General features: G+C 53.1%; 6 protein-coding genes across 6 annotated transcripts; 1 reads left to right on the top strand and 5 right to left on the bottom strand.

The window, feature by feature from the left end:
- Nucleotides 1-394: 394 nt before the first annotated feature.
- Nucleotides 395-3,266, bottom strand: NCU16820 (hypothetical protein; the record flags this gene model as incomplete). Its single annotated transcript, XM_011396105.1, has 3 exons — nucleotides 395-2,602; nucleotides 2,658-2,779; nucleotides 3,125-3,266. The coding sequence occupies 3 exons, from the start codon at nucleotides 3,264-3,266 to the stop codon at nucleotides 395-397; spliced, it is 2,472 nt and encodes an 823-aa protein (XP_011394407.1).
- A 361-nt stretch (nucleotides 3,267-3,627) lies between these two features.
- On the bottom strand, nucleotides 3,628-6,144 carry NCU04354 (DEAD box family helicase). The gene is made up of 2 exons (XM_950733.3): nucleotides 5,617-6,144; nucleotides 3,628-5,558 (listed from the first exon to the last, which is right to left on the bottom strand). Exons 1-2 carry the CDS (start codon nucleotides 5,893-5,895, stop codon nucleotides 3,783-3,785), a joined length of 2,055 nt encoding a protein of 684 aa, XP_955826.3. The 5' UTR covers nucleotides 5,896-6,144; the 3' UTR covers nucleotides 3,628-3,782.
- An 861-nt stretch (nucleotides 6,145-7,005) lies between these two features.
- Nucleotides 7,006-9,404, top strand: NCU04353 (hypothetical protein; the record flags this gene model as incomplete). The annotated part of the gene is made up of 2 exons (XM_950732.3): nucleotides 7,006-7,106; nucleotides 7,145-9,404. 2 exons carry the CDS (start codon nucleotides 7,006-7,008, stop codon nucleotides 9,156-9,158), a joined length of 2,115 nt encoding a protein of 704 aa, XP_955825.2. The 3' UTR covers nucleotides 9,159-9,404.
- Nucleotides 9,268-14,013, bottom strand: NCU11050 (DUF455 domain-containing protein). The gene has a single exon (XM_001728493.2). The coding sequence runs from the start codon at nucleotides 13,467-13,469 to the stop codon at nucleotides 9,363-9,365; it is 4,107 nt and encodes a 1,368-aa protein (XP_001728545.1). The 5' UTR covers nucleotides 13,470-14,013; the 3' UTR covers nucleotides 9,268-9,362.
- Nucleotides 14,014-14,274: 261 nt separating this feature from the next.
- On the bottom strand, nucleotides 14,275-21,052 carry chs-5 (chitin synthase-5). Its single transcript, XM_951240.3, has 3 exons — nucleotides 20,211-21,052; nucleotides 14,854-20,138; nucleotides 14,275-14,781 (listed from the first exon to the last, which is right to left on the bottom strand). Exons 1-3 carry the CDS (start codon nucleotides 20,516-20,518, stop codon nucleotides 14,750-14,752), a joined length of 5,625 nt encoding a protein of 1,874 aa, XP_956333.2. The 5' UTR covers nucleotides 20,519-21,052; the 3' UTR covers nucleotides 14,275-14,749.
- A 1,565-nt stretch (nucleotides 21,053-22,617) lies between these two features.
- NCU04351 (hypothetical protein) lies at nucleotides 22,618-24,687 on the bottom strand (the record flags this gene model as incomplete). The annotated part of the gene is made up of 5 exons (XM_951239.1): nucleotides 22,618-22,674; nucleotides 23,359-23,517; nucleotides 23,607-23,727; nucleotides 24,087-24,209; nucleotides 24,647-24,687. The coding sequence occupies 5 exons, from the start codon at nucleotides 24,685-24,687 to the stop codon at nucleotides 22,618-22,620; spliced, it is 501 nt and encodes a 166-aa protein (XP_956332.1).
- Between the last annotated feature and the right edge of the window lie 223 nt (nucleotides 24,688-24,910).

The following is a 24,910-nucleotide window of genomic DNA, read 5'->3' on the forward strand; positions in this document are numbered from 1 at the left end:
GCAACGAATATTGCGGTGTATTTCACATCAATTCACTTTGTAGTAGAACAGGCAATTTTCATTGTGGGCAAACTTTGGCTCAGATTTCACTAACCGCTCAGCCCTATCAATCTGCGATGTAGCCATTATCATTGAGCTGGTTTCATAGAGGTAAAGTCCGCTCCCCAATGCCAACTGTCCACTGAGACATGCCTTTGCCATTCCTTCCAATGCCCTTCCAAATGCCCCAAATGCCTATGCTAAGTGGCAAGAGGTCTTTTTTTATGAAAACTCAATCCCTAATGTCCTGTCCGAAAGTCATCCATGAATGCATAATGAATTTCCTGGGTATCATGCCGGGTGCCGATGCGCCGATGCTGATGCAAATGTCCCATCCCAAGCCAACCCAAACCCCCTAATGGAATCCAAGCTTCCTCTTCTCCTCAAAGCTCATCTCCTTCCACTTCCTAACCCTCTTCGCCTCCTCATCCAGGCTCCTAACCTCCCCCCTCAACCACTCCACCTCCTTCACCTGGGCCTGCGCCATCGCCAGGTCCATCGCCTCCTTGATCTCATCATACTGCTCCTTGGCAGTCCTGACATTACCCTCCTCATCTTCATCATCCTCGGGGTAAATACCCCGGGCCATGTTCTCCCTCTCCTCTCTAATCGCCTGGCGCCTGGCGGCTGGACAGAGCTTACAAGCCTTCTCGGGAGCCGTGGCCTTTGCCGAGGTATCGCAAAGCCACCACCCGCCATGCTCGCGCTTCCACGAGGTAGGCCACTCGGGATGCGGGTCATGAAACTCGTCGACGATATTGGAGAGCGGCTTCTTCTTGGTAGGAGCTCCCTCCTCCTCCTCCTTCTTCTTCTCCTCCTTGGCCTTTTGGTGGAGCTCAGCAAACTTGACCATCAACTCGTAGAATCTGTCGTGCGGCTTGGAGGAACGGAGCGGGACGATTTGTTGGGCGTCGAAGATTGGGAACCACGCGGGGACCTTCCGGGAGTTGTCGTGAGGGGCGGCGCACATGGGGTCGAGCATCTGGCCGGCGGCGAAGAGGGTTTGCGGTTCGGTGAGTTCGAGATCCGCGAGGAGGGTGTCATCTTCGTTGTTGTTGTTGTTGTCGTCGTCCTCGCGGTCAAAGTCGGCGGCGGCGGTTGCTCTGCCTTTGCCTTTTCCCTTGGCTTTGTCTTTCTTGGCACTGGTGGCGCGGGCTTTGGCTTGCTTGTGTTGGCGCTTGGCCTCTTCCTCCACGTACTTCTGGCTCTGAAGTTTGATAAAACTCATGAGGCGCCTCTGCTCTTCTTGGTTTGCCTTGTCGTCGGCTTGGCGCTTGGCGTCGGCGCGATGGAGATCCGAGACGTGGATGCTGTCCAGATAGAGGGCCTTACCGACGATTAGTTCGTACTCGTGAAACTGCTTCGCGATCTCGAACAGTAGCTCTTGGCACTTGTTGTTGTTCTCCTCCTGTTGCATTTTGAGTTCATTCTCGCGAGCCTGAGCGAGGAATCTCTGGGTGCCGACTAGGACGTTGAGGCCGCGTACGCGCTTGAGCTTGTGTCTAAGGCTCGAGAGTTCCTCGTAGATTTTACCATTCGCCAAGTGAATCTCTTTGACCCTTGCTTGAAGAGCATCCACCTGAGCCTGGATGTCCTTGATGGACTTGACGTAATGCGTAGTGTCCTCGTGCAGAAAGTCGAGCCAACCGTCGAGCTCGTGGGTGAAGCCGAAAAGCTTGCCTTTGTCGAGTTTGGAGACGTCGTCACAAGGCTGTTCAACACAATGGCCGACAAAGTCGTCGTATCGCATAAGCTTGCCGTCGTTGACCCAAGGATCCCTGATCGTCTCGACGTGCTCCCAGGGGAAGGCTTCTGCTGCCGCTTGGTTTAGAGACTTTGCTGGGTATCTGATGGCGTTGAACATAAAGAACGGAAAGTCAGTCGATTCCTTCATGACTCTGTGCCAGGGGTGCAAGAAGTATTCCGGTCCTTCAACTATCTCGCCGACGGGGAGACCAAGGTAGGCCTCGGGCGATCGGAATCTGGGGTCATTCTTGCGATCAACTACCGCGGTGGAGGACTCGCCCTCTTCCTCCGTCGTGTTGTTACCAGGTAGAATGGCCGCTTGTGCCAAAATGGTCGCCCCTGACATGAAAGAGTCGGTGCCGGCATAACTCGTGGCATAGCTGGTACTAGCCAAGGTTGAAGATGACGCTGGAAGGGGGATATCTTGGGGTCTGGACGACGGAAGGGGGATATTGTGAGCACCCGAGGGACGGCTACTGGCCGTGAGCAAGCCTGGGGTTTGCTGACCCGGGCAAGAAGGGCGAGGAGAGCGGGACATGTTCTTGAGGCTATAAGCAGTGGCTATACTTGTAGCTAGGGTAGGTCTTGGGACCGTCATGAGTCGGCCCACCACGGGGTTGGGGAGTGAAATGGTATCCCGCGTAGGGCGGGGTCTTCTTGGAATAACCATATTGTCGTTGCGTTCGACTACTGAAGAAAATGATGCGGCTTCGTTGTTGACGCGTACCTTTTCTGATGAAGAAGGACGTAACAGTTGATGAGGTCTGACAGTGAAGATCAAGATAATCGAATAGTGGGTAAGCGTCGTGTTCATCAACTGTAGACAGAGTTAGACCAGTGATATAGTGGAGTGGCCTTTTGTTGATGCTTACCTCTGGTGAAGATGAAGTGATAGTCGACGCGATGATGGTCGTCAAGGGTTGATAGCTGAAGAGTAAGTGTCGACGTGTGTTACGATCGTCAAGAGATGAAGGTGAACCGATATGACCGTAAACTGATGATCGATGAATTAGTGTCAGTCGACGAGCGTACCAGCGGATGAGGAGTAGTAGATAGTTGAGCAGCTTACCTTGTGAAAATCGTTAGGTCAGAAGCCAACGACAGTTGGTAGTATTCTATCGACTGAAGCACGCAGTTCGAGTGGAATAGTTGATGCACAATGGCGGAGATGTTCGTAGATGGAGGGGTATTGTCTGAGTTGAAGAGGTGCTGTTCTTGCAAAGTGGAATGCTGTGCGGAGCGGCAACAGTAGGAGTTGCGGATTGCGCTGTTGGTTGGTAGTGGGAAGGGTGAGTTCTGACTAAAGAGAGGTTGAAAAAAAGATCTTATACCCTCCTACCGTCGACGGTCACCCTCCACTGTCGCACTCCAGGTTTGTTGTCGCCGACGAGGGAAGTGTGGTTTAAGGCAGATAGACAGTAAACACTTGCGCTGTAACGGTCAAACAGAGGAGCAGGTTTGGAAAACTGGTGATGTTCCATGAACAGCCCCACGAACAGCCAAGAACAGTGATGCTGTTGCCAGATCAAGTGCGGTGGATGCAAGAACAGAGAGCACAGTCCAACTAGTGCCGTCTGTTGTTCAGTACGTACTCGTTTCGGTGCCCTCGCCGTCCTCAGCAAGGCTTAGGGGTGGTCGGCGGCAGCGACAGTGGACGGTCTCAACAAAAGGGGTGACGTAACGGATTCAGGTCGTCCGATATTCAACGAGCAGGTGAAGGTACGCGAGCCTCGTCCTCGAGGCTGGACGCTTACAACCGTGGCTACCCAGCCTTGACGACCCTTCGACTTTGAACCTTAGTGAGGCAAAACACAACAGGGCACACGCACACCGCACCTGATTCGAGGCTGGGGAATCGTAAATTTGGTCTATCGACGACGATAGTATTGGCAACGGTTACAATGACGACAGCAAAGACCGAGAGCAAAGCGCCAGATGAAAAGAACTCGACATGATTGATAGAGGCATGCTTTGATAGAACAAGATCAAGAGAATTCCTAGAGTGCCATAGCCGCAACAGACCCAACTGACACCGTCTCGCGTAGTCGTTTGTCCTTCTCAAGCAACAAGATCTGCTTCTTCTTCCGCTTCTTGACCGCCGACAAGTCCGCAAACCTGCCACGCGCCCCATGCTTAAACTTGGTGATCATATCCGACGCCGCACCTCTCGTGACATCCGTGGGCTCGACCGGCTCCTGCCCGCGACGAATCGTCCGGTTGATAAACTTAATCTGGCCGTCGGTTGCGGGATCATCGCGCCACTTCATACCTCTGTGGATAAAGTTGCGAGGGTACTTTCCTTGTCCAGCTGATGAGGCAAGAAAGCTGTCGGCACCGTGAACGGCGTCGGCAAATGTTTCGGCCTTTAGGATCTCGCGTGGTGACGCATAGGGAGATTTGGATGGCGTGGACACAGGCAGCGTGCGCACTTCGTAGGCAACCCATGGTGGTGCCCCTTGCTCTTCTTCCTCGGGCGCAACCTTCTCCAGCTTGACGTAGGAGCCGTCAGGGCCACTGATAACATACTTGTCCTGCCCGATCATCACCCAGGAGTACTGGCTGATCGAGCGGATGTGTCTCTCGCCCGACGAGTCGGCAATCAAGTCAAAGACCGACTCGTACTCGGTGAAGGTAACAGCCCATTCACCCTGCGGCGCCGGATTTGTGCGCTCAGTCGAGTAATAGACAGTCTCCTTCCTTGCCTCCTCCTCTGCCCTTCGCTCTCCTTGTTCCTTCATATCCTCCACCGACGCTTCCTCCACCAACAGATCCGGATCGAGCCCAAACAGCGTTGGTGTCGTGACGATTCCCGTCGCCAAGCTTGATACCATATCGATAATATGACAATTCTCCTTGCCGGGGTACAACCTCATGCCGCGTCCAATCATCTGAATCAGCAGGTTCCTTGACTTTGTCGGCCTCGCCATTAAGATACAGTCGATATTTGGGATATCCGTCCCCTCCGTGAACACCCCGCAGTTCACCAGCACAGGGAATTCGAACCTTTTAAACGCGTCCAAAATGTCGGCCCGCTCCTTGGCGGGCGTGTCACTCGTCACAAACCGCGCGTCGTAGCCGTATCGCCTGAATGTGGCCGTCATGTCCGCTACGTGGGCGAGGTCGACGCAAAACACCAGTGTGGACTTGCGGTTACCTGCTTTGGCGTACCAAGTACGCACAGCGATGTCGTTGGTTGCCTCGGAATTGACGACGCTAGAAAGCTGTGCTATGTCAAAGTCTCCTCCCGCACCCTTCTTGACATTGCTCAGGTCTACCGATGAGTCGACGGTGGTGAAAATGACGTCGGACAACCATTTGTCGCCAATCATGTCAACGTAGTCCTTGTGGTAGACAATTTCATCGATAGCTGCTCCCAACCGGAGACCGTCTGCTCTCGAGAAAGTGGCCGAGACGCCGACCAGATGGGGCGAGTCGATCTGCTTTTGTCGGAGACCAAAGTGCTCGAGGGTGCGCAGGTAGCCGGGGGCGACAATGTGGTGGGCTTCGTCAACGAGGACGAGCTTGAAGCGCGATGGGTCGAACTTGAGCAGACGATCACCGGAGATGATGGACTGCAGACTAGCGACAGTAATGTCGGCGATGCCGGAGGCTTTGACGTTGCCCATCTCGACTTCGACCGTCTTGTGCGGGTAGGTGTTGGCGCAGTGACGGGCGGCTTGCTCGACTAGTTCCCGGCGGTGGGCGATGATGAGGGTTTGGGTGGCATTGTCAGAACGAGGCTCGATGCGGTCAATGAGGTGGGTGAAAATGACCTTGATAAGAGTTTAGTAAGTGGTTATTCGTGATAGTTGTGAGAAGGGGGTGGCCCACGGTTTTACCAGCACCGGTAGCTAATGAGACTCCCAGCCGTTTGTGACCCTGGTTGATCGCTGCCAGGACGGACTGGATGCATTCTTCTTGATAATCACGAAGTTGGATTTGTTGTGACAGGGCGTTTGCCAGACGGACTGAGCCTGTGAATGATCGTGAGTGGCAATTTGATCGTGATGATGATGGGCTGCCCAACGTTCCTCTCCATATTGAGCTACGTGGTGTCGTAAGGCTCAATGTCCTTGTGGCTGTTATGAGCCTTCTCATAGAGACACTCATTCCTCCGAATTTACTTTGTTTACTCGCAGTGATGATGTCTCTCTTTGACTGCCACTCGTCCGTCCTCTTTGTTCGCTCACCAACAGACAAAGCCCATGACACTCGACTCGAAGTGACGGTTGAGGGAGGTTTATAGTAATGTCATATGATAAGGAGCGACTGAGCGAAAAAGGGCAATTGAAAATATGAAGATTCTACAATGTTCGCCGGACTCCGGATGGTTGATGTTTCAGTGAGATGTTGTTGTCCAAGGCAGGCGCATGTGATGGTCGTCGAAAGCTGTGCGTTTAGCAAGCAACCTCTGCCGAGATCACTGTTCACCAATCATACCTCTAGCCATTGTTTCGCTGCTGCGCATGTCCCAAGGACTTTGTATTCTCTATATACCGAACAATACTGTTGGTGACCTATTGCTGACCCTGGATATGCCCTCAACCAGTCCTCCTTCCTCCATCTTATTTCAGATCCATTATCTTGTCCAACTCAAATGGTGTTGTTAGCATCGTCGTCCATTGCTGACTTGAACTTTCATCAACCAGGTGGGTCATGCTGTTAGAAAGACTGTGCCTGTCAAAACGATCAAGACGTACCTTGGTCGATGTGATTGGTTGTAGGTGCTGCGGTTAAAGTGGGGATCCGAAAAGGTACCTGATCTGCAGTCACTGGTCTACAGAATATTCGCAACGTCGAAAAACCACTTTCACAGGATCATCAATGAATCATCATAGCTGGTTGTCTACCTAGATACATCAGAGACTTTAGTGTAATACTTACTTGAGCTATCAACCAAATCTGATGAGACAAAGGTCGTTCCTGTCTATCACGTTGACTTTTTGGTACGAGTCCAACTTCTACGTATTCTAGGTATCTGTTCGTTCCCCACATTCAAGTGCATGGATTTCCTCACTTCACATCTTCGTCTCCTTCAACTCCGTCGCAACGTCTATCTTACACACAATGACAAGCCAGCTTGAGAAGTCGCAACCTTGTCCATGATTTCATGATATTATCTTGTCCTTGATACATCTGCCCTTTCTCCGTTGTTCTCATCCAATCGAGGCAAAGAAAAAAGCAGTCAGATGGATTCAGACCCTGGACTCAGTGACCACCATGCCGCCGGCAATGGCTCTCCCCACCATCAACGACCACGACGCTCAGTCCGAAGCCAAAGTCGAAGTCTACAGCCAGAGTCTGACGCAGATCATCACTGTGTAAAAACCGAACCTCAAAGCGACCACGATAACGACAGAAATGACGCCGAGTCGCATTACGGAAGCGCCATCGACGATGCTGAATTCGACTACGCCCAGCTAGACGGCATCCCTCGCCGCCGACACCAGGTAGAATCGGCAGGCAGCGAATATGAACCACCTTCCGATGAAGACGTCGACCTAGAAAAGACAAAGAGGGGAAGGTCGCGCTCGCGATCGAAATCCGTCCTCACCCCGCGCCCTCCAAAACGTTCATCAGACGGCCTAGCTCTCCATGCAGAACGGCCCCCAAAACGGCACAAAACCCCCTTCAACCACTCCTACCTCGCCCTCCTGAACGCCGACATTACCGATGCCGCCTCGCGCTTCGTTCCCTCCGGCGACGAAACCACCCAGCAACTAGCTTCTTCCCAGATCGGTCTCACCGTCTGGACCCCCGCTGAAAAAGAGCTCTTCTTTTCCGCAGTCTCCCGTCTCGGCCCAGACTCCGCTTCCGCCATCGCTTTACGAATCCGCACCAAAAGCGAGCTCGAAGTTGCCGAGTACCTGGAAGTCTTTCGGCAGACCATCAAGACTAGGCAGGACCCCAAACTCGCAACCCTGGCGCAGTTGCTGCAGCCCCTGACGCCAGCCGAGGTTCCGGCGGCTGTGGAACTAAGTCAGCAGTGCTGTAATGCCCTCGAGGAGGCGGCAGATGCGGTCGCTAGCAGGCAAGAGTCGTGGGAGGAGGTGGAAGAGATGCGGAAGTGGGGGGAGAACAGGTGGTTGATCAGGAAGGATAACGTAAAGGGGTTGGAGATGGAGGCAAGAGAGGAGACGGAGAAAAAGACGGAAAGGAAGCAGAGAGAAGAAAAGGGAAAAGGCAAAGATGCGAATCAAGATGGTGATTATGAGGCGTTAGTAAAAACCGAGGAGGACGTCGATGAATTTGGCCGAAGGAAATTGCCCGCTCTTGACCTGTTCCGAGTTCGAAAAATGCTCGACCTTTCCGAGAACGTCTTCATGAATTCTACCGTCGACGACTACAACTGGAGCAGCATGTCCGACGAACCTCCTGCCATTCGAGCCACGGCCCTCGAGGATTTACATTCGCTGGTAGTCTCGCTAACGCGAAGGCTCGTTGCGGCAGTCATTTACATCAGCGAATCACGCATCAAAGCCAAACGGGCCGTTCACCCATCAACACGAAACCATGTCTGGGTACAGGACGTCGAAGCGGCAGTCCTTTCCCTAGGGTTAAAGAAGGATAGCCATCAATTCTGGGCTAAAGCAGCAAGACGGTTAAGACTGGATGTCTACGGGGACGAAGACCATGACTACAAGGAGGAACTGGCGCGAAAAGAGGAAGAAGGGATAGATGTGGACGTTGACATGATACGAGACGAACCAGAGCCAATGTCCTACCCCGAAGTAGAAGAAGCCCTAGGCCTCGAACCTGATACCAACCGCCCAGAATCCGACGACGCGGACGAATTTGACGAGGATGAACGAAGCGACGTCGAGTCTCTAGCCTCCCTTTCTTCCACGCCTTCCCTCGACGAGCTCGACAATCTCGAACAGAATATCGAGGAGCCCACCCAGACTGAACCACATCCAATTGCTCCATCAAGCCCTGCCCCATCCGAACATCATCAACTGGACCCTGTCGAAGACGAAGCCATCAAATCCGAAGCCAAAGAACTACTCCGCTACTCGGCTCTTCCCATGGCCATCACTTCTCGTGCTAGACAAATCCTCTACGCTCGTATCCGCACACAGCGCGCTCAGGAGGCGTACGCTGACGCGCTGGACATGCGGGCTAGTTACAAGGAAGAGAAGAGGATGTGGCAGCTGTTGGGACGAGAGCCACCAGAGGACTTGGTCCTGGTTAAAGGGGAAATACCGCAGGAGCCGGTGGCTACGGGGAGGCATACGGGGGTTGATGAGCTGTTAGGGACGAGGGGGGTGGAAGTGGGCGCTTGGAGGGAAAAGGTTGAGGAGGGATTTAGAGGTGCTGAGTGGGAGGTTGAATGGCAAACGCATTTAGAAGATCCCAAGGAGCGTGGGAGGTGACAACCAGTGAAGTGTCACTTATGCGGTACGTGGAGTTTGGTAACTTTGGGGAAGACTGGGGGCAGAGGAAGGAAGATAGTCCCAAGATGGCCACTCAGAATCCGGGTTGGCTAGCATGTCATGTATGTTCACCGGACTCCTCTTGAAACACAAATGATACTGCAGGTTGGAAATCTACAACACTACATCTTCGAATACATCCATCTACAACCCACTCCCAAAAACCTCATCCTTCTTCGTCTTCCGATCCCACACCACCTGTCCATCACTCCTCCTCTTGAAATACACAATGCGATGCTGCGGGATGAATTCCTCATCCGTCTGCTCCGTCTTCCACATATCCAGTGCTCTCTCCTTCACTCCTAGGAACCGATCCTCGTAACCAACCACGTAGTCAGAACTGTCGATGGCCGAGTCCCAGCGTAGTCTGTTCATCACGTCCCCTGCCGAGCGAAGCTTCGGGCCTGGTTCCAGTCTTGGTTGCTGCGTCTCCTCTATCGGTTTCTTGTTTTTGCCCTTTTTCTTCTTCGGAGCGGTGTCGTCGAGGTCCTCAAGCAATGAAGCGTCTTCCTCGTCGTCATCCTCAGGGTCAGAGTCTGACTCGTCTTCGCCAGGAGTGTACTCGCCTACCCAGTCGTTGCGAGTGTCGAGTTGGAGGTTGCGCAGTTCGGAGCGTTTCACTATGCTGGCGCTCATCCAGCTGCTCGAGGCATCAAAATACTTCTCGTCTGACCGGATGGCTTCCTCAAAGCGTTGAAGCGCGGTTTGGATGGCGCCAAGCGCGAGTTTGAGGTCTTCTTTGCTGGTAGTGGTATCGGCGTCGAGGCCCAGGAGGTAGGAGGCTTGGTAGTCGCGGGGTCCGGTTCCTTCGGTGGCCGTCTGCTCATCATTTTCGGCTTGTTGAGAGGCAGTGTCGGCCTCGACAAAGCGTCCAGGCCACATCCTGACATACACCCCGGGTGCCCTCCTATGAAGATCAACAAGGAGCATCACGCACCGACTCTCCAACCAGCCCACAAACTGCGCACCCTTCGACGACGACAATCCCCAATACTGCACATCAACCTTGACATAGCTCTTGTACCCCGTCAAGAACTCCTCTGCACCACTTCCCTTTAAAAACTCCTTCCAGCTCTTCACTTCTCCCTTCACCAACAAGTCCCTCGCCCGCTTAAACTCGTCCTTCAGCGTCCTAACACTCCAAACACTCGCCTGCCCGCTAGTGTTCAGTCCCGGTCCAAACCACCCAAGCACAACCATCGCCTCCCTCCCCGTTCGTCTATACACCTCCTTCTCCCCTCCTTTTTCCCGCTTCAGCCTCAACCAAGGACAAACCTCATCATACACCATATCCTTCTCCCAATCAAACTGAGCATACTCTTCAAAGAAACTCGCCACCAACTCCTCCACCCCAACACCACTAACTCCCCCAGCCCCAAGCGCAAGAGCTTTATATACCCTTGCCAACATGACCGAGATCTGTATCCCTCCCAAATACCCAAACCGCTGGGCATACACCCCCCTACCTTTCGCCCAGCTCCTCACAGCTCTATGGGCTTGCCTAAACACTGCCAAGTCAGGCACCGTCCGCCGCAAATAATCCAGATCCCTGGCCGCTTTCAGTTTCGTCAGCGTCAGCGCTGGCAAAGACCAGACGGCGTTTCCAGGCGGGGCTGTTGATAAGATGCGAGGCCAGTGCGAGGCAATGTGTGCCGCGGGACAGTATTGCAGGTCGAATTTGATTTGGCAGAGGGAGAGTTCGAGCATGGTGCCGGTTGAGGAAGAGATGCGGCGGAGGATTTTGGGTTGGTGTTCCTGAGAGTAGAGCGGGGAAGAGGAGGCGCGCCGGAGACGTTGGATGGCGAGGGAGAAGAAGGTGGTGGTGGAGAAGGGACCGATGGCTAGGACGTCGATGTCAGAGGAGGAGGTGTGAACTCCGAGAGCGAAGGAACCGACAGGGGTTATGATCAAGGGCGGCTGGTTGGATCGGGGTTGGGTCTCGGAGGTGGTAGTAAGATCGGTGGTTGGTGGCTGGGGAGACTGACTCGGGGGAGGTGTGTCAAGGAGGATGGCCTTGAGGGCTTGGAAAGCTGCTTTGCGCTTGTCTGTCTCTTCCTGGGAAGGAAGGATGTTGAGCTCAGCCATGGCCTCTTTCAGCGATCCTGGCTCGGAGAGAGGGCCGTCGAGTGGTGTAACCAGCTTGATAGACGTTTCTAACGTAGTGGCACCGCTCTTTTCCTCAGCCGCCTTCTCAGTCTGCTCAGTGGTATCCTGCTGAACAATCTTTAAAAGACACCTCACCCCCCAATGATCACTCCCATACTGCCCCATCTCATGACCCTGTCCTTTCTCCTGATCACTCTTGAGGAATCCAAACCGATTGAACCTCCCGATCCTCAACACCTGTTGACCCCTGACCAAAATCCGATCATACCTCTGCGGCCGCATATTCCCTCCACTACCCACCACCTTGGCTGCGACATCATTCCTGGTCGGATCGTAGGTAGCTCCTTGCTCGCCGGAAAACAACATATTATCCTCTCCTTCCTCGTCCCTGTCGTCCATGATGTCCTCCTCTTCTTGAGTCCATCCCTCTCCCAAAGCAGCACGACCTACCACCCAAGCGTCTTCCACCCCTAGGCCCTCTTCCTCCTTCCACATCCTTTCGACACTATTCAGTGTCGCCATGGTTTCCCGGGAAATCTTCCCAGCTTTCACAGCTTGCTCAACAGTCCAGCTTGAAGATGTCAGATTGAAGTCCCCGGCAACCACCCACGGATTCTCCGGAAATTTCTCCTTCAGATGCCCAATTACCCGCTGCATCTCTCCCTTCTTGGCAGCTACAGTCATGTCCGTCAGTCCATGACTCAAATGAACCGCTGCCAGCACGAGGGGCTGACCAGGATTGCTTCCGTGGATGGTAGGAAACCGGGCAATGACAGAGCCTTTGTGCTTCCTAGCAAAAGGGAGCCAAGACCAGGAGAAGGGGTGTTTGGACAAGATAACTTGGTTGAGAAAGTTGGGGAGGGGAGATGCATCGGGTTGAGAGGGAGGGGGGTGGGAGACGTAAGGGTAGAGGTGTCGTAAGGCCTGGGATTCGGGAGATGTGTTGGAGGGGGAGAGAATGAAACAAAGGAAAGAGTCTGTGACTTCTTGAAGGAGAAGAATATCTGCTTTGGCGCTAGGAGATAGGAGGTTGCGGAGGATGAGGCGGTATCGAGCTTCTTGATCGTTGGATGAAGAAGAGGAGTGCTCGAAATCAGCAAGGACGTTCCAGGATGCTATGCTTAGCAATTCTGGCGTCTTTGTCTCTTCCTCTCCCTTCCCAGCATCATCCCTCACCCAAACCCCCCTCTCCTCATCAAACCTCCAATTCCTCTGCATCTCCTCCACATCCCTCTCCTCCCCCTCCCACCCCGCATCCATTTTCAAAGCCTCCTCCCAATCAACCGGATTCTCATGTATCGAACATCCCACCTCCTCCCCCAAGTTTATCGTGCCCCAAACCTTCATCTTCCCCTTACTAGGACCATCGCTCTGATCCCTAACCAACACCCAAACCTGCTCAACCTCCCACTCCACCGTCGGCAGCAATCCCACTTTTTCCACCAGGAACTTGTGTGCTGAGGATCGGCTGTCTTCAGACTGGGCAATTGTCATGTGCGGTTTGTATTCGCCTTCAACCTGCTGGTGGTATCCCAATTCCCCAAGTATTTCCGCTCTCAGTCTTGACAACGACGACGACGTGCTTGTGAGGTTAGTTTCGTCACACCGATATATCGTATTATGCTTCTTCCTGTGCTCAAAAACCCCCACCCCATCCAACCTCACCCTCACTTTATCCTCCTCCTCAAACACAACCGGCCCCCCACCTCCTCCTCCTCCTCCTCCTGGGTGGCATCGTCCGAACTGCTGCTGCTTCCCATCAGGCCCCCCCACCGTCCATGCCTGCGCCCCCTCATCCAGCTTTATACCCCTTGCCTCATTTCTTTTCCTCCTCCCCTCAAGAACCCCCCTCGGAGCCAACTCCATTGTATCTTGCAGATCTTCTGGCTCGACAAAGGGGTAGACGAGGTTGATGTGAGGTGGCCATTTAGTGTATGCTTTGTCGTAGAGGGAGCGAAGGGCATTGATCGGGGCCCAGAGATGGGGAGGGGGAATTATGGCGAGGGCTGTGTTGTGGGATGAGAGGGGGGGTGGTGTCCAGGGTGATTTTAATGAGGATGGTTTTGGAGCAGCAGCAGCAGCAGCAGCAGCAGCAGCAGGAGGAGGAGGAGAAGCGGGTTCTGGGGAGGGAACCGTGGACGCCATGGTTTTCCTTTTCTCTTTCCAAGTTGTCGTAGGTGAGATGATTGTTGATTGATGCTTTGATGGTTTGGTTTGCTTTGGTTCAGTCTGGGTGGTTTTGCTGATTGTTGTTGGCTTGCTGCAAGGAAAACACAACAGGGTAGACAAACAGGAAAGTATTTAGCTGCGAATGGATCTTTTTACTTATCCCGCAAGAATGCTGACTGACTGACTGACTGATTGATTGACCGACCAACTAAGCGAGGGAAATGCTGTTTATATCAACAACAAAAATAAACAAGCACCATTTACTGTACTCGTATCCCGCTCTCAGCCACACTGGCCGTTTCATATCGTCGTTGGGCTTATGTCAAACCAATCCCCATGATTTCCCGCTGACATCAATGCTGAAGCCCCGCAATGCTTACTTACTGCCCAACCTCTCCGTGAACATCACACAATTTGCCTCGGTTGAACTGTATAATCACTACTCAACACCCACTTGATGGCTTGATCCACGCCGTTGCCGTTTCTGATTCACAATGATTGACTCTTTCGGCATTCATCGAATTTGGAAAAAGTTTGCAAATTTGCGAAACACAACCCATGTTGGATGGAGAATATATCCCTGGTCACGGCTGTCAGTCAGGCCGAGTGACTCACAAGCCACAACAACATGGTTCTGCCTTCCCCTGTAAGTGGGCTCATTGTCCACAATGGAAGCGACCTGGGCAAGGTCTCAGTCGGCGATGCATATATACTTACGAGGAGGCAATGGGCCTAGTCAAGTATCGTTTTCGTACCTACCGCAACAGCTCGTGTCTGAAAGGCAAAGTAGAGCAAACAAACACAAAGGCTTCCAAAATACTATTCGATATCCATTCAGTAAACACACGAGCTATGTACCTCTTCGCTTCTTTACAGCGGCACAACAAACATGCACAATAAAGCAACAACAACAATAACAAAAGCAACGCTGGACCACGAACCACCAAATCAACAAACACACCAACAAATAGACGCAAAGTCTTTTGATTTTCCAAACCCCCCTCGACAGCTAAATACTATGCATATTAGATTATTCTAGACCAAAATTGATGATGTTCCCATAAGTATGTTAGAAGAAAAGTGAGAGAAAACTGATATGCCAAAAAAAAAAAGCAAGGGTGCGAGCGTGAGATGCTTTCCAAAAAGTCTTGTTCAAGTTCCTTCAATAACCCATTTCCCCCGTAAGTGTCGAGTTCGTAGTTCGTAGTTCATACGTATGAACGACATCAACGCATCACAGCAACGGCAAACAGCAACTACAGCTGGCCTGACAAGAGGGCTTCGGTAGCTGTTTTCACCATCGAGTTAGACATCATTCCTCACAAAAGTTGATCAATGGGGGCAAGACAAAAATACATACCACTGTTAATGTAAGCCCTCTTCAAGTCCAGTGGGACGCCAAACCTCCTCTCAAGTTCCTGCTTGATTCCCTTCTTGGTAACCGTCATCAAGTCCGCCGTCCTCAAGATCTCGCGAATCTCCGCCAACAGCGCGTCATCGCTCGGCATACCCGCCATGTTGGTCATCTCCAGCTCCTGCTGAGAGGGAGTACGGCCCATAAACTGAGACCCGCTGAACTGGGAGTGGCGATTACCGGCCATTAACATGTCGGAGTTGGCGAAAGACATACGACTACCGTTGTTAACGGGCAGATGTGTCTTATCGCTGTAACCTCCGAGAGGGAAGCCGGTGGTCGAACCAGGGCGGCTAGCGTAGTTGTACCCGCCGCCATACTCGGACATGGCAACGTTGTAGGGGTTCTTGGTGGCGTATGAGAAGCCCGAGATTTCGGAGCGGATATCGTCGTTGTTGCCACCGTGAGAGGTCTGAGCTTCCCAGAGCTCAGCTTGGTACTCCTCCCACTTCTTCTTGGGGATGCTGGCGGGGTCGAACTTGCCCTCGTCCGAGATGACAATCTTCTGACCCGCTTCGCCAGCAACGACACGAGTGTTACCCCAGTTGAAGTCGTCCATGTGCCAGAAGGAGTAGAGAGGAAGGGCGAAACTGAAGACGGGAACGGCGATAACGTAGAGAACCATCCAACCAATCATTTCCCACTTGCGACGCAGAGTGAAGATGATAGCTTGCAAACCGTAAATCGCACCAAGGAGAAGGAAGGCTGTCATGGGCACGACAGTCGCATTACGCGCCACCAAGACGATCAAGTAGACAATGTAGGCAATGGTGACGGGCTGAACAACCGTAGACAGCAAGTCGACAAACACGATGAATCTCATGCTGAAGCAGCAGAAACCGCAAAGCTGGTTCAACGGGATGAGTTCGATCAAGTTGTGCACAGTAGAGTTGATCCAACGACGGCGTTGGGACAGGAAAACTTCCCACGTGTCAGGAGCAATAGTCCAGGCGTGGGCGGCGAAGATGTACTTGGTCTTATAGGACGAGTGGAACTTAAGAAGCAGTGTTGTCAGGTAACGATCCTCACCAAGGTGAAGAAGGTTCTTCATGTGCAGAGTGTCGACACGAATGGTGGAATAAGCCTCAACGACCTCGCGACTGACGAACAGTGGCTTGCCAGAGTCGGCAGCGCGAATGCGGTACATGGAGAAACAGCCGGGAAGACAGGTGACGGAACCGAAGAGCGACTCGAAGGCCTTGGACAAATTGTGCGAGATGTAGTACTCGTAAACTTGGATCATGGTAACGAAGGAGGCCTTGGCGTTGGTCAGAGCAGTCTCGCCGCAGACAGCGATAAGACGGGTATCCTCCAGGAAGGCAGCAACGAAGCGCGTCGCCGAGTCGGGCGCCACCACGGTGTCGGCATCGATTTGCAGCATGTACTCGTAGAAGGTCGGATTCACGCCAATGATGTTGCGGATCTGATGGTACATTTCCAACTCGAGCGGGCTCATCGGGAGGTTGTAGTGGACGCGGTTCAGGAAGCGCATCATGACCATCTGAGAGTCACGCTTGCCACGGTTACCGGGACGAGAGACCTCAGAAGGCTTGCCAACCTTGACGATAACCATGAAGGGAACGATGTGACCCTGCACCTCGTAAAGACCCGAGTAGACCTTGCCCATGTTGTGCTGCTTCTGGCCTTCACCGAGCGACTCGAAGCTGAGAGGCTCAGGATCAACCGTCTCCGCGACGCCCAGAATATCAAGTACAATGCGAGGAGTAGGCCTATCGTTACCCTGACCAATGATCATACCGTCACAGACAATAATAAGAAGCTTGCGCTTATCATCGTACTGCATGCGGGCGGCGGAATCGATGGCACGGCGCAGTGAGTCTTCGTCCTCAGTATAAGCCGGAACCATGCACATGATGAACTTATCGAGGTTCTCTGGCATATTCTTCTGGCCGAATTGCAGGGCAGCGAAGAACTTGAAGATGATGACAGTTGCCAAAAGAATCGAGATGGCCAAGACGAGATACGTGGAGAACTGACAGCGGGTCGAGTTACGAGTATCGACGTCGCCAACATAAAAGAGGTTATCCAGACAGAGCTTCATATCTGCCTTCATGTTCGCGTCGAGATTCAAAGCCTCCCAGAGCTTACTGACATCCTCGCCGGCCCTTTGGGTGAAAAGATCAACGACAAGTGGGTCCATGAAGTTGACGGCATTGGGATCCGTGGGTTCGGGTTTCCCAGGAGCAGCGCGTTGGTGACGTCCGCCCTTGATGTACTGACTCATGTCATAAACACGGCCTTCGAGGATAGCAATCGATTGTGACTTGCCAGCGAGCTTCTTGACGTAGGGCGGCGAGTAACCAACGTTGCCAACCTTGTAGCCATTGCCCTTGAGGAAGATCATCTGCTCCGCAAACCAGTCAGGACGACTGTCATTGGTAAAGGCACGGAAATCATGGAAATGCGCGTTCTTGTCCTGGCTGCTGATAACAGCGGCCGCGTTGGTGATGTTGTCTGACTTGTAGTCGAGAGTGACCGTGTCCGCAATCGTGCCTTTCACACCGCGGCACAAAGCCGAAACCTGGACGGGGAAGAGGCCCGAAATGTCAAGACCAGCGTACTGTGTGAAGGACTTTGAATCCAGGCGAGGATAGTGGCGTGGCGCGAAGTCACCAATGTCGAAAACCTGACCGCGAATAGCCGCATAGGCAGGGTTCTTGCCCTTGCCGTCGTAGCTGGACAGCTCCGCGGGACTGTAAACGTGCTGCTTGGGGCAGATCAACATGGGAAAAACAACAATGAAGAAAGCGGCAAGCAAGCAGAAGAACCAGATGATGAAGTTGATGGCCACTTTTTCTCTCCAAGCCATGCGGACGTCCTTGCGCGGCATCTTGCCGAGGATGCGAATGGCGAAATCGGGAATGAACCAAGTCAAACAATAGGTCAAGAAGACCCAGCGCTTACGGCTAGGCTTGTCCTTGTACACCTCAACCTCGGCCATATCCTTTTCATTGGCCTTTTCCGCCATCTGCTCACGGGTCTCAAATGTCTTGAACATGTCGCCCGCGCCGATAGCAGTGCCGGCCTCTGATCGTGCATCCACATCGTTGCTTCCAAAGTAGCCGGCCTTCTTGTCGTTGTACATCTGCGGTGTAGAGCTCGTCGAGGGCATCAGGCGCTCCTTTGGATCGCTGAACGGATCTGGTGTAGAACCATTATCTGATGGCAACCCCCCGTAACGGCCCGAGGTCGAAGTGTTCTCTCCAAGCTGTGCCAGTTCCATCCAGCATCGCTCGCTCAAGAAGACACCAGTAGCGCCGATGGCGACCTCGTTGCTTGGCCATCTCTTGTCCTCGACAACCATCTCGACCTTTTCGCGTTCAGTTCCAACCAAAATGGTGTCGGCATCTGCCAAGCCCAGGAACTCACCAAACGGCAGGAACAAACTGAAATCAGCGGCGCGCAGGCGCTGGCTGATCTCGGCAATCCCGAACGTCTGGACCTGCGCCCTGACGCACTTGCTATCAAACTGGTTCGCAATACGCCGGTCGTTGGGCTTGAGACAGAAGACGAAATAGCAATTTGTCCCTTGCGCAGTCAAGGCTGTCTTGACGTTTTCTAGCGCGGAGAGGAACTGAGCCGCGGCGCCTTGTTCCGATCCCTTGCTCGACTTCCTGCTGGGCTCTCCCGACTCGCTGACCTCGTCGATCGCGATATCCGGGTCTGCCTTCTCTCCCCGTAGGCGACGACCTGGAGCGGGGCGTCCTCGCTTCGATAGAACACTGGGTGTGCGCATCGGCTTAGAGCTGACTGAGGCTTGCATCACCGTGGTCTTCTCTTGCGGGTGGACAACCGTATGAAGAGCCTCTTGGCCGAAGAGGCGGATGACAAAGTTGCTCTTGCTGGAGTTGATGAGGTTCATGAGGTCACCAGAAATAACCTCACCATTCTCCTCCACCAAGCCCTTGATAGGGTAGTCGACCTCACCAGCGAAGTGCTTGACCGTGAATGTCGCGGCGGTGTTTTCGGTAAAGAAGTTGCTGCCAGGCAACTTTGCAGTCGCCGAGCCCACCTCGATAGCGGGGTTCTTGCCCTCAAAGCGCTTGCGCAGACTCTCGAGAAGTTGCATATCAGTGCGATGACGGCGCGTTTGGTCATCCAAGATGCTAAGGAGACCATTCCCAGGCTTCAGCAATCCCTTCACGGCATCCGAATTATCAAAGTAGCTCGTCGCGGGGACAGTAACCTCCTCCAGCTCGAGCAGCTCGGCCTTGCGGTCGAAGAAGGTCTGCAGAGTCAAGTTGTACATGGACTCGGCAGCAGCATTGTTGAGCAGCTGATCAAGGGTCGAGCCTGTAGAAGACTGCTGCTGGAAGCCGGGGAAATCGATAATGGAAACAGTGTTGGAGATGGCATCCTCAGCGGCGCACAGCTTCTGGTTGATGTTCTCGATAATGTAAGCGACGAGTAGCGAGTACAAGGTCCGCGCCAACTCATCGGCGTTCTCACGAGCACCCGCAGGATCCAACATGACCGTGACCCTTTCCTTGTGGATCATCTTGGTCTTGTAACCCAACGTTGTCTGGAGGTCCTGGACGCCAACACCGAGGAAAGCAGCGACAATGGCCAAAACATCCTTGTTCTTGACGGCAGTAACCATCTGGCCACCCTCATGGGAGAAGCCACCACTGTCATCGCCAGTAGCGGAAGTGCTCGATGTTGTCTCGAATTCGAGCTGGCCAATATGGAGGATGGCGGCCAAAATCTGGCAGATCTCGGCAATCTCGGTCCTGGGAAACTCGAGCTTCCTCAAGGCCGTCTTGAAAAGCTGAAATCCCTCGGCGTCGTTGATGCCAACCTTGAGCTGCGTGGGGTGACCCAGATACTTCCACCGCTTACCCCCTGTGGTACCTTCCTCAAATCCCAAATGGGCCTTTTCCGCGGGACTTGTACCAGCCAGGAGGTAGTACAGCACGTGGAAGTTGCGTTCTCCCGTTGGCACAGCCGCTATCCTACTCCTTTCCAGACGATGATCCAACAACTTGGCACCGATGAGCTGTGGGCTGGTGGTGGATGCTGTGTCATATTGCAACTCGAAAAAGAGACCGGCCTTGGAGGCCGTCGGCGTTGTGGCTGTCTTGGTGGTAGTGAGCGTGTCAAAGACATATGCGGCCAGGGACACCTTGTTGGAAAGGGGAGTTGAAGACTTGTTGAGGAGTGCGGTCAGGACATGCGCACGAATGGTCGTCTTTCCCGAGCCCGATTCACCCCTATTGTCTCAGCCGTTAGTAACGAGGTCACGCCGCAAGGTATGACAAAAGCAAAAAGACAACACAACATACAAGAAGAGCACGGCCTGGTTCTCTGACCGATGACCGAGACGGATGTAGGCCCTCTCGGCCATGTCCTCGGCACCGCCCATGGCGGAAGACTCTCGCGTGCCATCTCCTTTCGTGGAGCTAGTGTATGTGTTGATGGAAACGAGTGCGTGGGATGAAAGTCGGGAAATCGGTAGCGAGACGTGGAATCGACTGGCCAGGTGAGCCGTCAAGTGTGTATCCGACTGAAGATGGGTTGGCAGCGAAGGTAACGAAGGTTGGGTATGGGCCCCTCCACCCGTCCCCCCTACGGGAGGAAGGTTGAGCGCCATGATGAACGCGCTGCTGGGGGACTAGTAGTATGTATAATACTCGATATGTCTATAGGACCTCTAGGTCGTTTGGTGAGAGGTGTACAGCGTCCAAGTCGTCGGCGTCTGGGAAGTGTTGAAGTTTGCTGTCAAGTCGTCGAGGGAAGGTTGACAATGGTGTGATTGGGAAGCTGTCGTCCGATGCCAATCAGATGAACAACCTGCCTCAGCGAAATAGGCGACGGGCTAGGTGTGTATACAGGACGAAACAGTGACGACAGTGAGGCAAAACGAGAGACCAGATGCGACAATGGTAAACGAGCGTTAGAGAGGAGAGAAAAGATAGAACAACAAGGCTACTAAGCAGGCGTTCCTTGGAAACGCTCGAGGCCTGTTCCGAACCTTCCTGTGATCCCCAGCAAAAGAGGGAAGTGTGTAGTGTACAGCGATGGATGCCGTGGCTAGGAACAAAACGGTGGGTAGGCAGGTAGTAGGTTCACACCGGCAGCGTCGCCTGCTGTCTGATGGAGGCTAGGTATGGAGCTGGTTGACTGGGGAAAGGGGATTCCAATGTTTTCTCTCAGGCCGGCGCTACGGCGGTCTGCAAGGGCCAGAGCTGCAATTCGGATCCATACGAAGTGCCTGCGCCCGTCCAGCATGTGATTGGTCAGCACAAGGTACGGGCTTCTCCACGCCCAGAACTGAAGCCAGTGCGTGATTCAAGATGCCTATCCATCCATCCATCTTCAAAATTCTGAACAAGGGAACAAGGCGAAGAAATGCAAAGGCTTCAACTTGTTCCACTTCAGCCTCCATGGGCTGCCTGCCCTTTTGATGCGGGAGCACATCTTTTCGATCGGATACACCTCCAGATTTTGGGTCAGGCCGGTCTGTGTTGTCCTGACTCTTGGGACGAACTGGTGATCCTCTTTGGGAGCCCTGTCGAACGGTTCCAGAATCACGCCGGTGTATATAGGTACGTACCACAGCTGGATTTTCTCTTCTTCAGGGGCACTTTGACCCGGCTTGATTCTCTTTTGCCCGTTCTTCGCCCATTGCGGTCAGCAACCAGGAGCCCCCCCGGAGCGGATGGACGCCCTATGACCGCATTGCTCGATTGGATTTCGGAAGTCGAGGGCCCATGCCCGCGGTAATAAGCATACGATAGTGTGTGCGCCTGGCTGGGGGATAGAAACACTAAAAATTGATTGACATGCTTTGTCCTTTCAGCCGCCTACATATGCTGTTATTCGGCTGCTATGCTAATATCGCATTTACCTGCATTGTGCATTGTCTCACTCCCACTGGCTATTCTCCACTGTTGATGCCAAGGACATTATTCTGTTGGTTCGTTGGTTTCTGCAAGCCCCATTCTACGCTACCTTGACGAACGTGGTCGGTGTCAGACTGTCAGGGACCGCCGGACCAGGCCCCTTGGAATATTTTTCACGTCTTCTTTTCTTCTCCAGGTTCGTTGCCAAATGGTTCACTGACTAGAGCCATTGTACCTGAAGGTGTCGCGGATGAATATTGCTTGTCTTGTGAGGTGTCCCGGCAAGATCTGTGGGGTGGCGTGCCCTTGGGAATACGAGAGTTGGGGAACAATGGGGTGGATTTGGTGGCCCCGGCCTGGTGCTGGCTTTGCGCTGCAAGTCTCCTCGTATGAATTGGAAATAGTCGCGTACAACACGTGCTGGCGGTACCACCTCGTAGGGTTTGTGCGGTGCACCGTCTGCCGGTGTGCCGTAGTCCGGCGTAGTCGGTAAGTATGACGCCTTTTGGAGTCTCGCTTTTTTGTTAGTGTCGAGCCTCGGAAATTGGGTGGACGATGCGGTGACCAATTTTCAGCTTCCAACGCGAGAGGTGAAGACGGAATGAAATTGGTTTCGTTGGCTCGACATCTCTGCGAAGAACTGATGAAAACTGTGTACAACCTCAAGGTATGAGCATGGGATCCGTTTGCTTGAAGAAGAAGAGCCCAGAACAGAAGCGCGAAGAATTTCCACTTGGAGTTTCCCGTCAATGCTGGCAGCTCCAGGTGAGGTGCCTGGATCCCCGCCAAAGACCCCGCCATTACTGCAGGAGCGTTCGGGCGCTTTGCCAGGAGGATGTCCGCCATTTTAGGAACAGGAAGGAGCGCGGTTGTTCATCGCGCCTCCGCAGACCTCCACCAAAATCTGCCAAAATATAGGTTGAGTTTAGTTTGCCCTAGTGTGCAGCGGTAAGACGAGTTCATCCGCTTTCCTTTGATCATGCCCCTGAATACATTCCCGCTCTAGGCACGTTTAAATCGGCGTTGATGCACATGACCTGATGTCGGTTCCGATATTTTCGTGGGGCGCATTCGATGTACATTACCTCTACAGCCCATCAGGATTGCATATATGGAATCCCCATCAACCTAACCACCAAATGACCAGGGCCGTATATTCGATTTGTACTAGTATATGTAAAACATCTAAACCCTTGGTGATGGCTTCGTGTTTCCACTTTCCAAAAAGACCAAAGGCAACGTCAACACGAAGGGCCGTTTGATGCCGGCCGTCCAACAACGTTTTTGCCCATGTTTCTTCCCCAATACTAGAGCTTGACAATGCAACGCGGCGCAGGCAAAAAGGGGTCGGCAAAAGGAGGACAACAGACAACTAAAAAAAGAAAACTACCCGGTTGGAGGTGGCACATGGAGTGTGGAGCAGCCCCCTTTGAGCGTCTCTTTTTTTCGCCGCATCTGCCTTGGCTGCCAAGGACGATATCTTTCCATCATTAGGTCACTACTGAGACAATTCACTGTATCGAGGCCTCCCGTCTGCTCGATGCCAGTCATAAGAGCGAGACGGCACGCAATTATATACACCACGTACCAAGGCAGCGGAACATGTCTCATTATCATGCCCGGTTTTTGGGTTAATTGCCGACTGGATTCCAAGAATGTGCAAGTGTCCCATCGTCACCTTTGACGTGTATTTTATTGTGCTTGTCGTCAATTTAATTGTCGATAGTTCTTGATGGCTGTCCACTTCCTAGAGGTTGCGAGGCGGGAGGGTTTTGTTGCACACATTCGCGGACCGCTGCGTCGGGCGCTGAGGTGGTTGAACAAAGTCGAACGCACGGGACGGGAATGTTTGTAAAATGTCGCTGATGTTCGGACAAGACACGAGATACCCCTCCAGCCCTTTTTCGTGTTCAGACTCTCGAGACCCAATGGAACTATGTATCCGTACGTCCAGTGCCTATGTAGTCTAGTTTATGTAACATGCAACAATTAGTGTATAACGCCCGGGCGGGCTCGTGCTCGTGCTCGTGGTAGGGCGGCTGTGAATAAGCTTTTCTTGAATTCTCTAGCCAGTCATGGGCGTGGACCCTACTTTTAGACGTCAATTTGCAGCGAATAATGCCATTCCCAATGCGAGGTTCTCAGCTCGGCCTTTGCTTGAGGATGTGCACCATCATCTATCCACACGCAATGACCGCAGACGGTGGGGCCCAAGTCTTGCAGTTATGCACGTAGTTGGTGTTGTGAGGGCTCGTATCCGATTGTCATCCAGCATCCCGTGGCCGTCCGGCACTCCGCCGAACGGGAGACCCGTACCAACGCAGTGCGCCGCTGTAAGCGAACGAGAATCCAAAGGCGAGAATCTCATTTGACCATCGTCTTTCCAAGCAGGCTTTGGGGTCGATCGAGTCTGGCCATCTCACACTCGACCAGCATTCCCTTCTTCAGCACAAAGTAAAAAATCAGGTGGATGCGGTACAGGGCCTCAAGGCTCAACGGGGGGGGATCCAATCATTGAGGCGAAAAATGGTCGCGGATCCTGGCATGAAAATCACTGGAAAAGGGAACGACGGAGTTCCATAAACAGGCCTGATACACCCGATACAACCAAACTGAAGCAGTGCAACAGCGCCTCACAAAGGAGCAAGGCTCTGGAAACGTAGCAGGATGTTTTGAAATGCACACATGGACTGATGACACCAAGAACGAGAAGCTCATTGTGGCACCGCAGGAAGGCGGTCGGCAAAAGCGGAAATAGGGACAACTGAAGTTTAACAATCAAAGATCGCATAATTGCATTTTTCATCAGTAAGCCCCCTTCCCTCTTGGCGGACAGGGGACAATCTCGCTGGTAATTGCGTTCCAGATCGACGTACCCAAACCGGGCCGGGGTGATTGTCGCGGGCGCTCCGTACATCATGGGCATCCTGCCTCCACTTGTGAGTGAATTGGGACTGGTGTATTTTTACAGCAAGTGTTGTGAACCGCCGTACGGACACAATTCTCCACCCCCCCACGGAGTTCTGTTGTTGCTCTCTTCGCGATCCCCTGCGAATGTGGTGATTTTTTTCCAGGCTTCTCCAGTGGGTAATGGGGTCACCTACGAGCAGCCCCAGCAGCAACAGGTAGCAAATGGAAAT

Source organism: Neurospora crassa, linkage group IV, assembly GCF_000182925.2.
Source record: "Neurospora crassa OR74A linkage group IV, whole genome shotgun sequence".
Classification (NCBI taxonomy): domain Eukaryota; kingdom Fungi; phylum Ascomycota; class Sordariomycetes; order Sordariales; family Sordariaceae; genus Neurospora; species Neurospora crassa.